The following is a 13,900-nucleotide window of genomic DNA, read 5'->3' as shown; positions in this document are numbered from 1 at the left end:
AAGCTGCCTCTTTTCCGTATAACACGACCCACCTGAAGGCAAGCTAACAGTTTCATCTGGCGCCTACCCAAAGCAGCAGCAGTCCCTTCCCGCGCTAGGAGGAAAATGGGCTTACTTAGCCAGGGCCATCTCCAACGTGGCACAGGAATATGACCTCAAGAAATCACAGATGCAATTGAGATTCAATAGATGTGTGAAGACAGGTCATCAGGTTCTTCTGTAACTGTTACAGGGACAGCAAAGTACGTGTGAATCTTAAATCAGGAATGAGAACACACTAAACTTATTCCTGGAAGAAATGAAGCAGAAATAGGTGCCTCACAATGGCCATACATGGCAGAAAAGGAAAAAGAAAAACTTAGTTTTGTCATAGTTCACACTTCGGCCAGACAAGAGGGTGTTGGGATGGAAGGATTTCACAACTAGCCAAGGATGGCATAACAGGTTTAGAAACCAGATATGTTCCAACCGTTTATGAGGCTGTATCTGTGGTGGAACCTACCCAGGACTACTAAGAAGTATTGGCCAAACCGCTGTCCTCCAGAATATAGCGAGGTTGGTATCTTCTGAGGGGGACTTGCCCAACTGCTTTTATGTTTCCAAACTAGAAGCCCAAGACCCTGGTTTAAAAGTAAGGAAAGACTTTGTGGGGGCTTCCTGGTGCCTCAGCAGAATTCACCTGCAACGCAGGAGAGTCGGGTTCAATCCCTGGCTCAGGAAGATTCCCGGGAGACAGAAATGGCAACCTGCTCCAGTATTCTTGCCTGGGGAATCCCATGGATAAAGAAGGCTATCATCCATGGGGTCTCAAAGAGTCAGACACAACTGAACAACAACAAAATGAGCTCGTGACCACCTCTTCCACCTCCTTTCCTGGAGGCAGTGAAGCCGTGTGTTTAATAAAACCAGAGAGTTCTACAAAGATACAAATCCCAGCGTTCTTAAAAAAATTTTTTTTTTTCTTCTGTACTCCAACATTTCAAATGCAAAGTCCTGGGTAGCTGCAGTATTTTTCTCGATTTGCTTTTACAGTTTACATCCTAGAAGCTAAGTTGGACATCAGAGAGAAAGGCCTTGGCTTTGTCATTGCTGCTCAGAGCCGGCAATACCACTCTGCAGTCCCACACGCTTTATGAATGTGCTCATAAAGGCGTTGAAGTCTTCCTCCCCCTAACATCACCCCTATCCTTCGTTCTGCTGTAAGCGTGAAGTTCTGTTTCAAAGTCACATGCATGAGGCTGAGATTCCTCCTTGAGAGCCAGGGAGAGCTGATCCTGGGCTTAATGTGGTCTTGAGTTGAACGATTTGAAGATGCTCCAATATTTCCAGTTGCATCTTTTATATTCAGCAGGCATGGAAACAAACCTCAAACAGTCCTTGCATGTTGGGAAGAATGTGTTTAGAACTTTAAGGGTTTTCTGTTGACAAGTGAAACTCACTGAGTGGCCTAGCAAGTGGATCGTGGTGGCTCTGTGGGAGAAACTGAAATACACAAAGAACAGAAAACCAGTAATAAAAAGCTGAGGAACTGATAAAGAGAAAGAACCGAACAGCTCAAATTTTCATAAACTTGTTAAAGCGTTCCATGCTGTAAATAACTGAACAATTTCATTTCTGAACAAAATCCCTCTGTGGTGAGAAACCTGAAAATTACATGTGGTTAAATCTATACATTGTAATTCCTTGTAACCCAACAATTCTGCACATAAGTATGCCTCCAACAAAAATGAGGCCTAGGTCCATCAGAAGACTCCTGATAACTGTACACAGTAGCTAAAGACGGAAACGGTTGTGGTATATCCACACAACATGCGTATGCCCTGTGCTCAGTTGTGTCTGACTGTTTGTGACGCCATGGCCTGTAGGCCGCCAGGCTCCTCTGTCCGTGGAATTTTCCAGGCAAGATTACTGGAGTAGGTTGCCGTTTCCTCCTCCAGGGGATCTTCCCGGCCCAAGTCTCCTGTGTCTCCTGCATTTCAGATGGACTCTTTACTTGCTGAGCCATCAGGGAAGCCCACGTTTACAATGGAATATTCAAACAACTATCATTTCATGCAACAACATGGATGACTCTCACAGACATAATGTTGAGGAAAAAACAGGTCAGACTCAAAAGAATACAAAGTATACATACTGTATTGTTTCATTTGCAAGAAGTCGATGAAGTCAGTCAGTCAGGTCTGACTCTGCCACCCCATGGACTGCAGCACACCAGGCCTCCCTGTCCATCACCAACTCCCAGAGCTTACTCAAACTCATGTCCATTGAGTTGGTGATGCCATCCAACCATTTCATCCTCTGTCGTCCTCTTCTCCTCCTGCCTTCAATCTTTTCCAGCATCAGGGTCTTTTCAAATGAGTCAGCTCTTCACATCGGGTGGCCAAAGTATCAAGGAAGAGGTAAAGCTAATCTATAGAGCTCAAGTAGGAAGTACCTTTAGGGGTGTTGTGTCAGGGCAAGAAGGAGCTGTCTGGAATGCTGGACATTTTCTTCATCTTTTTGCTATATATAAATATGTAAAATTCCCTGAGCAGTTTCAGGTTAGTATACTTTGTATATGTTACATTTCAGTTTAAAAAAAAAAGTTAAAATTACTTGTAGCACTGTGGGATATTTGACCTATTACCAGCAAATTGAGCAGTTCAAGAGTCAGCAGGAACAATTGGTGAAGAAGCACTGAAACCACCAACAGCTGAGCAGGTGCAGCTTCTCAAACTGAGCTAGAGTTGGCCTTGGATTAGGCTTGGTATCTGTCCACCAAGACATATCTTTCTTTTTGTTGTCACACTGGCAAGAATATCCAGGTTGGGTGGATGACAAGTGTTCGGGTTCACATCTTTCTTTTTCTTTCTGTTTATAATTTTTTTCTTTTTCTTCTTTTTTTAATATTTATTTGGCAGCATCATCTTAATTGAAGCATATTGGATCTCTATGGCATCATGTGGGATCTTTCTGTTTAATATGTGTTCTTTCTCTTTAATTATAGTACTATAAAGGACTTTCCTGACTGTCCAGTGGGGAAGACTCCATGCTTCCATTGCAGGGGGTGTGGGTTTGATCCCTCATCGGAGAACTAAGAGCCCACATGGGGCATGGCAGAAAGAGAAGAGAAAAGAAAATTATATTCTGTACATCATTGTATATGTACTGCCTTGTATTGTATTTTGCATGAAGCTAACATATGCTGCAAAGAGTCTGACACAACTTAGCGACTGAACAACATCTGCTGTACCTAATAGGTGGGGTAAGTAACGGATTTTCAAGGGTAATTTTAACTATGAGATGTAATTGGCCCTTTCCTTCTCTCCCTCCTAAAAATGTGAAGTGTGTAGCACAGTGTCTGGCATCCAGGAAGGACCTTCAGCCTGGACCCCCACCTCCTACTGCACACACGTGCTCTCTCACTAAAGCTGCCAGTGACCGAAAACATTGTGTATGTAATCAGACTTGAATCGTCTGCTGTGCTGTGTCCTCCTTGTCTTCTTACTCTGCACACTCTCTCCAGGGCCCCTCTTGATGCTCAGAGTTCAACTCCTGGCTGACACACTTCCCAAATTTATATCTCTAGTCCAGGCTTCTCACTACCCCACCCCCCATCCCCAGGCCTGCCATTTTCTTTTTCTTTTCCAGACTTGCCATTGTCAAGCATGTTCTGGATGGTTCCACTGAGTTGTTCAGGCACCTCAAAAACCCGTCCTCAAGTGAACCCACCATCTCTTTCTCCCACCCTCCTGCCCGGTCCCCAGTGGTTCCTGTTTCTGTCATCTCCACCTTCACTTGTGGCTCCACCTTCTAACAAAGGCTTCCCGGCTAGAAACCTCCCTTTTGGATTTTCCTGGTGGTGTAGTGGTTAAGTATCCACCTTGCAGTGAAGGGGAAACAGGTTCCCCTAATCTGGGAACTAAGACCCCACATGCCTCAGGGCAACAATATTCTTGCGCAACAACTACTGAGTGTAAGGAGAGCGTGGAGAGAAAGAGAGCGACTGGGGCATTCAGGCAGAGAAAGATTTATTATAGAAGAGAGAAAATGACTGGCTTTAGAGAAAAACCAGTGCCCTCCCTTTACAGCCAAACCTTCTTAAACCCTGTCGGTGGGAAATTGAGCCCTGAAGGGAGGGGGCTTTAGTTTATCTTTAGCTCACAGCTGGGGTCTTGTGATCATGTAGTCCGAGGGGTCTCACAGCAGGGTGGTCACATAGTCTTGAGAAACTGGCACCAGCAGGGAAAAACAGGATATCGCCTTAAGGGAAAAATAGGATGCCACCAGGGCAATGCAGCCACTGTGACGTCATCCCTTGTTTGTCAGGTCACCACAATGGGCCATTTTAAACTATACCCTCTGAGCCCCTTGTGGACCCTAACGCTGAGCCCACAAGCTCTAGAGCTTATGCTCCACAAGAGACGCCCCACCCGTGAGGTCAAAATGCAAAAAGGAAACCTGCCTTTCTCTCTTTCCTCCTCCTGGCCTTAGCATCTAATCAGTCACCAGATCTTGCCGTTTCATCAGTGTTTCTTGAATTCTTTTCTTCCTTATTTCAACTGCCCTATTCCAGGCTCTCAACACTTTGTCACCTGGGCCACTGGAACCAATCTTCTTGCTCCCATCTATTTCCCTTGAAGCCTGCTTTCCATTGCTGCCAGGGTGATCTTTCTAAAAGGCGTTTTCCACCATGTTCCTCCCCAGTTTCTTATGTGGCTCCGCATTACCCATCTGTCCTACCAGGTAACGTTTTCATGCTTAGGCCTCCTGATCTCACACCCACTTCCCTAGGCTTGTGTCTCAAGCTTCCGTTCTTGCTACAGAAACCCTGAAATCTTCCAAGCGCTACTGCTTCTGTTTGTTTGTTTTTTTGGTTGCACTGGGTCTTCATTACAGTGCTCGGGTTCCTCACTGCAGTGACTGCTCTTGTTGTAGAGCACAGGCTCTAGGCACGTGGGCCTCCGTGGTTGTGACACACGGGCTAAGCTGCTCCATGGCATGTGAAATCTTCCAGGACCTGGGATGGAAGCCATATCCCCTGCACTGGCAGGGAGAGTCTTATGTGCTGTACCACCAGGTAAGTCCTGTATTTTTGTAGTTGTTGTTTTTATGTTGACCACTCAGTCTGAATGTCTGCTTCATGCAGTGACTCTAATCCAATCTCTGTCCTGCAGAACCACTTGTCAGATAAATTCCTTGTCTTTTTTTTCTTTTTTGGCCACACTGTATGGCATGAGGGATCTTAGTTCCCTAACCGGGGATCAAATCTATGCCCCCTGCAGTGGAAGCATGAAGTCTTAACCACTGGACAGCCAGGAAAATCTCCTCCCATCATTCTTAAAGATTCAATCCACTGTCCTCTCCTCCAGGACACTTTCCTTTCTGAACGGCTTGATCCCTGGTTAGCAGTCCTATCCTTTTACTCCCCTAGTACCTTCTAGATACCCAGAATTTTATCTAACACATGATAAACTGTTTTATAAATGTTCTTGTAACTTCCTTGAGGATTCACTGCTTAGTCCTTAGTGCTCAGCATACATGATTAAATTTGAACCAGAAAATGTTCTAAGTACTTTACTGAATAATCTCACTGAATCCTCGCTAGAGCCTATGCAGTAGATTAACCAATAGTATCTCCATTTTACAGAGAGAGAAACAGGCATGAGGAAGTTAGTATTGGCCCAAGGTCCCCTTCCTACCAGCCTTCAGGCATTCACATCCAGGCAGCCTGGCTCCACAGCAGGTATTGCCACTATCTTATATTGTGCTGAGTCGCTCAGCTGTGTCCAACTCTTTTCGATCCCATGGACGGTAGCCTTCCAGGTGCCTCTGTCCATGGGGATTTCCCTGGCAAGAATACTGGAGTGGGTTGTCGTTTCCTCCTGCAGGGAATCTTTCCAATTCAGGGATCAGATCGGAGTTTCCCTCATTGAGAAATTATTTATTGCTGAGCCACGGATATTGGATCTCTATAAAATGGGCACTTGGGACTTCCCTGGTTGCCCAGTGATTAAGAATCCGCCTTGCAATGCAAGGGACGCAGGTCGATCCCTAGTTAGGGAACTAATATCCCACATGTCTCAGAGCAACTAAGCCCATGCGATGCAACTAGAGAATCTGTGCTCTGCAATGAAAGATTTCTCATAATGCATCTAAGGCCTGATGCAGTCAAATAATTATTTTTTAAAAGATAAAATGGGCCCTTAGTAAATGTTATGGAAACAGAAATTAGCTATGCTTAGTTGAGTGCATACTACTAGCAGACTTTGCCTGGATTATCTCAACCCTGTGAAGTAAGCACCATCATTATTCCCATATCACATAAGAGAAAACAGTTCTGGAGAAGTTTGGCAACCTCTCCAAGGTCACAGAGCTAAGTAGTGCGGTAGCTTCACGCACAAGCAAGGTCTTAACCACTGCACTACCAGATGAGGCCACTAGCTCAGCAATGGATTCATGTGAAGTGTGATGCATGCAGACCTCTGACACCTGCCGCTCAGAGCCAGAAACTCAGATTTCAGAACCCCAGGCTTACAGCCGGCTGACTCACACCCCAGGTCAGAAAAAGATCAGCTCAGTAACGTGACAGAATCAGCAGCACTCGGAACTAGATGGCACCACAATGGAGGTCCTTCCTTGACCTCGTGTCCTGTATCCCGAGGGGCTCAGGAGCTGGTTGCCCAGGCGACTCAAAGTTTTTGAAGAACAGACCTCCAGGGACCTCAAAGCGATGATACCACGAAAGGGTTAATTCTGAGCTTGGGCTGCCGGGGGTGGACTCCCTAATGGCCAAGAATGGGTTAAGCGCCGGGCAGATCGCCTCGGGGGCGGCCTGCACGCTACCCAGAGGTTAACTGCCCGTGAGTGGCCTCTACGGGGGCCCGGAAAGCCCCCGCCCCAGCCAAGTGTTAACTACCCTCTAGGGACCCCCCACGCCGCCCCGGGGTCGTGGCCTCGGGGCGCGACTCGACCAGGCGCGGCAGCGAGAGGGTTAACCGCCCTGGAGGGCTTTGTGGGCGGGGCTTGGGGCGGGGCGGGGCAGGGCCTGGGGGCGGGGCCGGAGGCGGAAGCGGCCGGGGTTCTGCCCCCTGCGCGCTTCGGTAACTTTCGGCTCGGCTCCTCCGGAGGGCCGGCGACCTCCCAGCACGCGAAGCCGGGCGAGGTTCGGGGGTGGTGACAGGGGCAAGGAGCGGGTGAAGGAGACGGTCCCTGGCAGGCCCAAAGGCGGCGAACTCACGAGTCTCGAGAGGCCCGGACAGGTGGGTGAAAGCAGGGTAATGATGGGCCTAGGAGCTTTGAGGGGAACGAAGAGAGAGAGAGGAGCGGTGAGCAAACCTGGGGACAAGGATGGGTGCAAACCTGAGTGACGAGTCCCCTCCAGGATTCCTCGGTTCACACCCTCTTCTCTCCCAAATCCTCTCTAGGTCGATCCCGACCCGGAGCTCAACTTTCAGAAGAGAGACGCCGCAGCAAACCTCTCTCGGGGAATCGTCCAGCTCCTCACCTCCATGGGCCAGACGGCCTTGGCAGGGGGCAGCAGCGGCCCCTCCACCCCACAGCCTCTGTACCCTGACCGGTCTCGTCCCGAGGGCTTGGAGGAGCTGCTGTCTGCTCCCCCTCCTGACCTGGGGGCCCAGAGGCGCCACGGCTGGAACCCCAAGGACTGCTCGGAGAACATCGAGGTCAAGGAAGGGGGCTTGTGCTTTGAGCGGCGGCCCGTGGCCCAGAGCACTGATGGGGCCCGGGGGAAGAGGGGCTACTCGAGGGGCCTGCACGCCTGGGAGATCAGCTGGCCCCGGGAACAGAGGGGCACCCACGCCGTGGTGGGCGTGGCCACAGCCCGCGCCCCGCTACAGGCTGACCACTACGCGGCGCTGCTGGGCAGCAACAGCGAGTCGTGGGGCTGGGACATTGGGCGGGGGAAACTGTACCATCAGAGTAAGGGGACTGGGGCCCCCCAGTATCCACCTGGACCTCAGCTGGAGGTGCCAGAGAGGCTGCTGGTGGTACTGGACATGGAGGAGGGAACTCTGGGCTACGCTGTCGGGGGCACCTACCTGGGGCCGGCCTTCCGCGGACTGAAGGGCAGGACCCTCTATCCAGCAGTAAGCGCGGTCTGGGGCCAGTGCCAGGTCCGCATCAACTACCTGGGCGAAAGGAGAGGTGAGGCCTGGGACGGGTGTCGGGCAAGTGTTCGGTCCCTGGTGGCTGTGGTTTGGATTGGATGCTCAGCGCCTTACAACCACAGAGGGAATGGGCCATCATCTGACTGGTTTCCTACTCAGTTCAGTGCCAGGATTGGCTAAGGGACTTCACAGCTGTTACCTAAGTTCATCTTGCTAACAGTCCTAGCTAGAGGTAAAAGTAAGTAAAAGATGGGAAAGCAACTTGCTAGTAGGTGGTGAATCCTCAGAATGGAGGGACACACCCCAGGGATTAGGGCTTCCCAGGAGAGCTCAGCCCCTGGAACAAGAGGTGCAAAGGGTTAAATCTGCCCTGGGCTAGGAGTCCAACTCCAGGAGGAAGAGGACCTGCGGTGCCAGGCACCCAGGGCGTGTACCTGGCTCTGTGGGCTCTGACTCTGTGACATATACCTACTTCCTTCTTCAGCCAAACCCCAGGAAGGAGCCATTGAGGCTGAGGTATCTGAAAGGAGAGCAGTGAAGGAGGCAGGCCTCGAGGTGGGGCTGCGGGCAGGGGCCTCCTTGGGGAACCAGGGAGCCAGGTCTTTCTGCAGTTACAGAGTCTTCAGCGGAGGGTGGCTGCCTTTCCCCACTATAGCCCATGGGAACTATTGTAGAGTGAAGAGGGCCTGCCTTTTTCACAGCCCCAGTGCCAAGGCCTCTCTGGATTCAAAGCCTGGGCCAGCCCTGTCAGAGCCGCCTTGGGCCCTTGCTTGGAGGGCCTTAGGGCTTCACCCCAACTCTGACTGGGGACGCGTGAGATCTGGGATGCCTCCCCCAGAGCAGATGCAGAACTTAAGGGCACCTTAGGCCTCCCGCTCAACCATGGTGGGAGTGGACTTGCAGCCAGAGAACAGGGAACCCGGGCAGGACCCTGTGTTTTGAGGACTTCTGGCTGGAGTCGCATCCCTACTCACCTTCCCTCCTTCTCTTCCCCAGCGGAGCCACACTCTCTTCTGCACCTGAGCCGGCTGAGCGTGCGCCACGCCCTGGGGGACACACGGCTAGGCCACGTTTCCGTCCTGCCCCTGCCCCCTGCCCTGAAGCGCTACCTGCTCTACCAGTGACCCGGGGGAACCACATGTGGCCCTGATGCCTTGACTCGCCCCTCGGGGGCAGGAGGCACTGCTGGCGGAGAATGGCTACCTACCACCAGGGAGGCTGCGGGCAGGCAAGGCTGGGTCCCACCCCCATCCCCCACCTCAGGTCTGAGTGCCACCGCTCCAGAGCTACCACCCAGAGGGTGGAAGGGACGGAGCTGTTAGTCAAGGCTGTGGCAGCCTGGTACGCAAGACATTTTTGCAAGTAAAAATTATAAGAAATGTGCTGCTGTAGAAACTGGTCTGTGGTATTTTTGGGCACAAGGGTCCCCCGGCTGCCTCAAGAAAGGCAAAGAGATGATGGGGGCAAGTTCAGTGAAGAAGAAGACACCACAGGGCTCAGTGCCAGGTGTTTAATCCCCCACACGCGGGACTGCTCAGACACAACACACACAGGCGTTGGCACCGCGGGAGGGAGCAGCGCCCTGGCCTCAGCTGAGGACAGGGCTTTCTCTCAGCCCTTGGCCTCATGGCGGGAGACGGGACAGGAGCGGTTCTCTCCTGTCTTCACTGGGGACTGAGGGGACCCATGAGCAAACCACCCTCCCACCTCTCAGCCAAGAAGAAGCCACCTTGGTGACAGGTTTAGTTCCAACGGGTACAGTAAGTGGAGGCGGGATTGTTCTGGTCCCAACCACGACAAGGTAGGGTGTAAACAGTAAAGGAAGAAGTACATTGGATTCGGCCACAAGAGGGGTCAGGTGACACGAGAAGCGTGTGTGGAGGTCAGGGGGCAGTACAGTTACTGGGCTTCTGAGCTACCTAATCCCTGGCTCGGCAGGAAGGGTAACGGAGATGGACAGGGCTTATTGTTTGGCATTGATGATGTCGACGAACTCAGGCTTGAGGGAAGCACCGCCCACAAGGAAGCCATCCACATCAGGCTGGCTTGCCAGCTCCTTGCAGGTTGCCCCCGTCACAGAACCTGGGAAGGGAGACAAGAGCAGGAGTGGTCAGCGATGAGATGGGGTACTCCACGCCGCCCTCCAGGTTGAAGGAGGGCTCGGTCTGGTTCTCAGCCCACCCCACCTCAGGCTGGAGCCAAACCCACTTACCCCCATAAATGATGCGGGCGCTCTGAGCCACTGCATCAGAGACGTTGGACTTAAGCCATCCCCGGAGCTTTTCGTGTACTTCCTGGGCCTAGAACAAGAAGCCAGACTAAGACCTTCACTCACTGGGGAAGAAACACTGGGCTGCAGTGGAGACAGGCAATGTGGTTTGCAGGCAAGAACCCTGGGGCTTTGATCCCACCCAGGGCCTGGAATGAGTATTCTGGGACAAGTAACTCTCTTTTCTCCTTTTATTATTTATTTAGTCTTGACGTGTAGCATGCAGGATTGACATGTAGCATTCGAGATCTTAGTTCCCTGACTAGGGTCAAACCAGTGCCCCCTGCAGCGGAGGCTTAACCTCCAAGGAAGTCCCTCTCCTGTCTTTTAAATGGGTTGGCCCAGGTGGTCTCTGTGACCATCCAGTTCTATGAAGACAGGGGAGGATGAGGACAGGGCTCCTGGGCTTGGTTACCTGTTGGGGTGTCGCCGTCTTGCCAGTACCAATGGCCCACACAGGCTCATAGGCCAAGACAACCTTGCTCCAATCCTTCACGTTATCTGTGGGACAGAGATCACAGGTGGCAGGGTGAAAACAAGGAAGAACATAACCAGTTGTTTCCCAGAGAATAAGAGTGCTGGTGGCCTACTGCCCCCTGGTGGCTATTATAGGAAAGTGACATTAGAGGCAGGAGTAGAATAGGAAGGATACAGGATTCCCACCCTCCCCTTTCCTGCATCAGCACCAGATAGGCTCAGGCTGCAGGGCATTCGAACCCACCCTCTGCGTCTCATAGCCCTGGGCTCAAAGGCCCCTTTCTCCAGAGATACCTGCGATGACCTTGGTTTGCTCGAAAACGACCTTCTCAGTGATGCCAGCTTCCCTCTCATCTAACTTCTCCCCAATGCAGGCGATCACTCCAAGTCCCTCTGCCAGGGCATGGGCCACTTTCTGCCCAATCAGCTGTTGAGGAACAGACTTGGTGAGCACCCGTCTAGGAACAAGCCAGCCCTCATCTCCTCCCCCCTCCCCCATTACTAACCTCATCTGACTCCCCAAAGACATGCCTTCTCTCGGAGTGCCCCAGGACTACCCATGTGGCTCCAAGATCTTTGATCATGCCAGGGCTAAAGGAAGAGAAAAGCCGTGGTTCAGCAGGGAGCCCACCCTGTCGCTGTCCCCTCCATGAGGACAGTGAGGGCTGGGGGTCCCCCTCCCACCCCTCTGCCACTAGCATCTTACCTGATCTCCCCTGTAAAGGCCCCATTGGCCACTTTGTAACAGTTCTGCGCAGCCACGGCAATCTTGGGATCTAGCTTCTGTCGAGCGAAGTCAATGTAGGCGGTGGGGGGTGCGCAAACTACCTCTGAGGATGAGATGGTGACAGACAGGATGAGATCACAGGGAAATCTTCATTCACCAGACCCCACCCCGTGCTCCAGAGTCCCCTCGCCTTCACCACTTTCTTAGTTCTGCTTTTGCCCTTTTTCACCCCAGCACGATGATCTCTGTCCACTTTGCAGTCCCGGCTGGGCCTGTACCCAAGTCTTTCAGCCTCCCAAGTAGCCCTGAGAGGCCATGGCCCTTGCCCTGCCCTCTGCTCTTTAGCAGCTGTGGCTCTGATTTCCCCAGGCTATTCTGGGCCTGGGCACCTCTTAGACTCAGCATTCTCTGGGGGCCAACCCCGCCTCCCTTCTAAAATAGTCCATCCCCACCTCCCCTAGGCCAGGTCAGGATTTTCAGCAAAAGCAGAAGGAGCCAACTCCTGGGGTTTTTACTAGGGTCTTTGGGAGAATAAACCACAAGGGGATGCCTCTTGATCAGCCCCGAGGTTCTGACTTAGGTGGGTGAGGGGACAAGGACGCAGGCCGTGGGTAGCAGCGAGTCGACCAGCTCCTAGAGGCCTTGCGCTTTCCCGTTTTTAGGCTGGAGAAAACGGTAGGAACGCGCCTCATTCCCAAATGGCTCTACCCCTTTCCGCGGAAGGCCGGAGTCCTACAGGCCGCCGAGCGGACTGGATCGGAGCGATAGATCAGGAGGCTGACGCGGCTCGGTAGGGGAGCTCTGCCGACTCGGCAAGGCGCGGGGAGGAGTCTCCGGCGGGCTACGTGCGGCGGCGCACGGAGCTCGCGCCCAGGGGGCAGCCGGAGCCGTCAGGCAGCCTCCACCCCCACGCACCGGGCGCCGCTGGCCTCTCCCGATCGCCCGCAGGGGCTGGGCTCACCTTTTAGTCCCAGCCGGTACAGGCCCCGTCTGCGCCCCGGGGCCACCCTCCTCCCCAGGACCCACAGCCAGAGAGCACCGTGAGATGCGGCCCCGCCTTTCCCCGCCGAAACACCCCCGGTTCAGCGGCCGCGGAGCTCAGGCCCGGATCCCGACAGTCCTGGACCCCAGCCCTGCATGCAGGGCCACGCGGACCCGGGCTAAGAGAGTTCCGGAGAGGGTGACCACGCCCGACCGCCCACCCCAGTCCTCCCCGGCCAGGGCTCACCGGTGTCGGCCGGCACCTTGGCCGCGTTCAGAGTGTTGATGAGTTCCCCCAGATTGTTCTTCCTCCCGTTCATCTTCCAGTTCCCCCCAACGAAGAACTTCCTGGAGGGCGCCATGGCTGAAGAGCAGGCGCGCTGAAGGTCAGGAGCAGCGCGCCCCCGCTTCCACTGGCCGCTTATATAGAGCGCGGAGATGCAGAAACCCGCCCCTTCTGCGTCCTCGTCCATGGCTGGCCCGGCCCGCGGGAGCCCTGCCCCCGGCCCCGCCCGTCGCCCGCCGCAGCCCTGCCCCGGATCCCGCCCGCCGCCCGCGTTGCGAGGTTCTGACGTTACCCCCTTTCTTGTAGCAACGTTCCACGGCCGTCGCGGGCTCCCTTGGGTCGCTTTCAGCTTGAATTGCCTGACTTTGGGGAGAAGGCGCGAACTGTGCACCCCGCGCTCAGAGGAACTCCCGCTTCACGGCTGCAGCCCTCCGCCCCACAGAGGGCTAGAAGGATCCCCAGGGGCGCTCACTGGCTGGCTGAAGGCCTGGACACGACACTCCACTCCACTCCCAGGCTTGGCCTCAGAGCCGTGAGGGGCATCTTTCCAACTCCGGGAAAAGGAACCCCCCCCCCCCCGCCCCCGTCGGAGCGGCCACATCCCTGGCTGCTGAGCAGGCACCTTTGACCTACCCAGGGCCGGCCCAGCCCCACAGTTAACTGGGCAAGTAACAGGGTTCACAGGCGGAGGGACAACCCACGTGGGCTGGACACCGCGCAGCTACTAAAGAGGCAGTTCAGAGGTCTCCCCTGCCCCTAGGAGTACCTCACTTTTTGCTCCAGCGGCCAGGGCCAGACAAGGGACTGCAAGGCCTGGTGCCCAGGGCTCCCCACTGGGCGCCTGGGGACACTCGAGAAGAACCCACTTGGGCCCCCTCTCACATGGCCCTCCTCCACGTCCCTGCATCTGACAGCCCCCACCCCTCAGCCTCCCCCTCCTGCCCCTGTGAGCACCTCACTCAGCCCCCAATTTCCCAAGAGCAGTAAAAAGTATAGAACTGCCTACCAGGGGGCAGGGAGGGGGCGCAGAGTGGCATGAAGGAGCAGGGGCC

At 53.7% G+C, this 13,900-nt stretch overlaps 2 protein-coding genes across 3 annotated transcripts; one reads left to right on the top strand and one right to left on the bottom strand.

The window, feature by feature from the left end:
- The first annotated feature begins 7,029 nt into the window (after positions 1 to 7,029).
- Positions 7,030 to 9,499, top strand: SPSB2 (splA/ryanodine receptor domain and SOCS box containing 2). 2 transcript variants are annotated; one of them, XM_040235035.1, is made up of 3 exons: positions 7,030 to 7,241; positions 7,407 to 8,145; positions 9,105 to 9,499. In XM_040235035.1, exons 2-3 carry the CDS (start codon positions 7,491 to 7,493, stop codon positions 9,230 to 9,232), a joined length of 783 nt encoding a protein of 260 aa, XP_040090969.1. In that variant the 5' UTR covers positions 7,030 to 7,241; positions 7,407 to 7,490; the 3' UTR covers positions 9,233 to 9,499. The 2 variants fall into 2 exon arrangements, with proteins under 2 accessions (XP_040090969.1, XP_040090968.1); XM_040235034.1 differs by lacking the exon at positions 9,105 to 9,499 and having other exon boundaries at positions 7,062 to 7,241; positions 7,407 to 9,098.
- Positions 9,500 to 9,603: 104 nt separating this feature from the next.
- TPI1 (triosephosphate isomerase 1) lies at positions 9,604 to 13,035 on the bottom strand. Its single transcript, XM_040235033.1, has 7 exons — positions 12,810 to 13,035; positions 11,561 to 11,684; positions 11,361 to 11,445; positions 11,149 to 11,281; positions 10,793 to 10,878; positions 10,321 to 10,408; positions 9,604 to 10,190 (listed from the first exon to the last, which is right to left on the bottom strand). The coding sequence occupies exons 1-7, from the start codon at positions 13,033 to 13,035 to the stop codon at positions 10,072 to 10,074; spliced, it is 861 nt and encodes a 286-aa protein (XP_040090967.1). The 3' UTR covers positions 9,604 to 10,071.
- Between the last annotated feature and the right edge of the window lie 865 nt (positions 13,036 to 13,900).

This window comes from Oryx dammah, unplaced genomic scaffold (genome assembly GCF_014754425.2).
Source record: "Oryx dammah isolate SB20612 unplaced genomic scaffold, SCBI_Odam_1.1 HiC_scaffold_29, whole genome shotgun sequence".
In the NCBI taxonomy this organism is placed as follows: domain Eukaryota; kingdom Metazoa; phylum Chordata; class Mammalia; order Artiodactyla; family Bovidae; genus Oryx; species Oryx dammah.
Note: the sequence above shows the minus strand (reverse complement) of the source record. Positions and strands in the feature narration are given on the sequence as shown.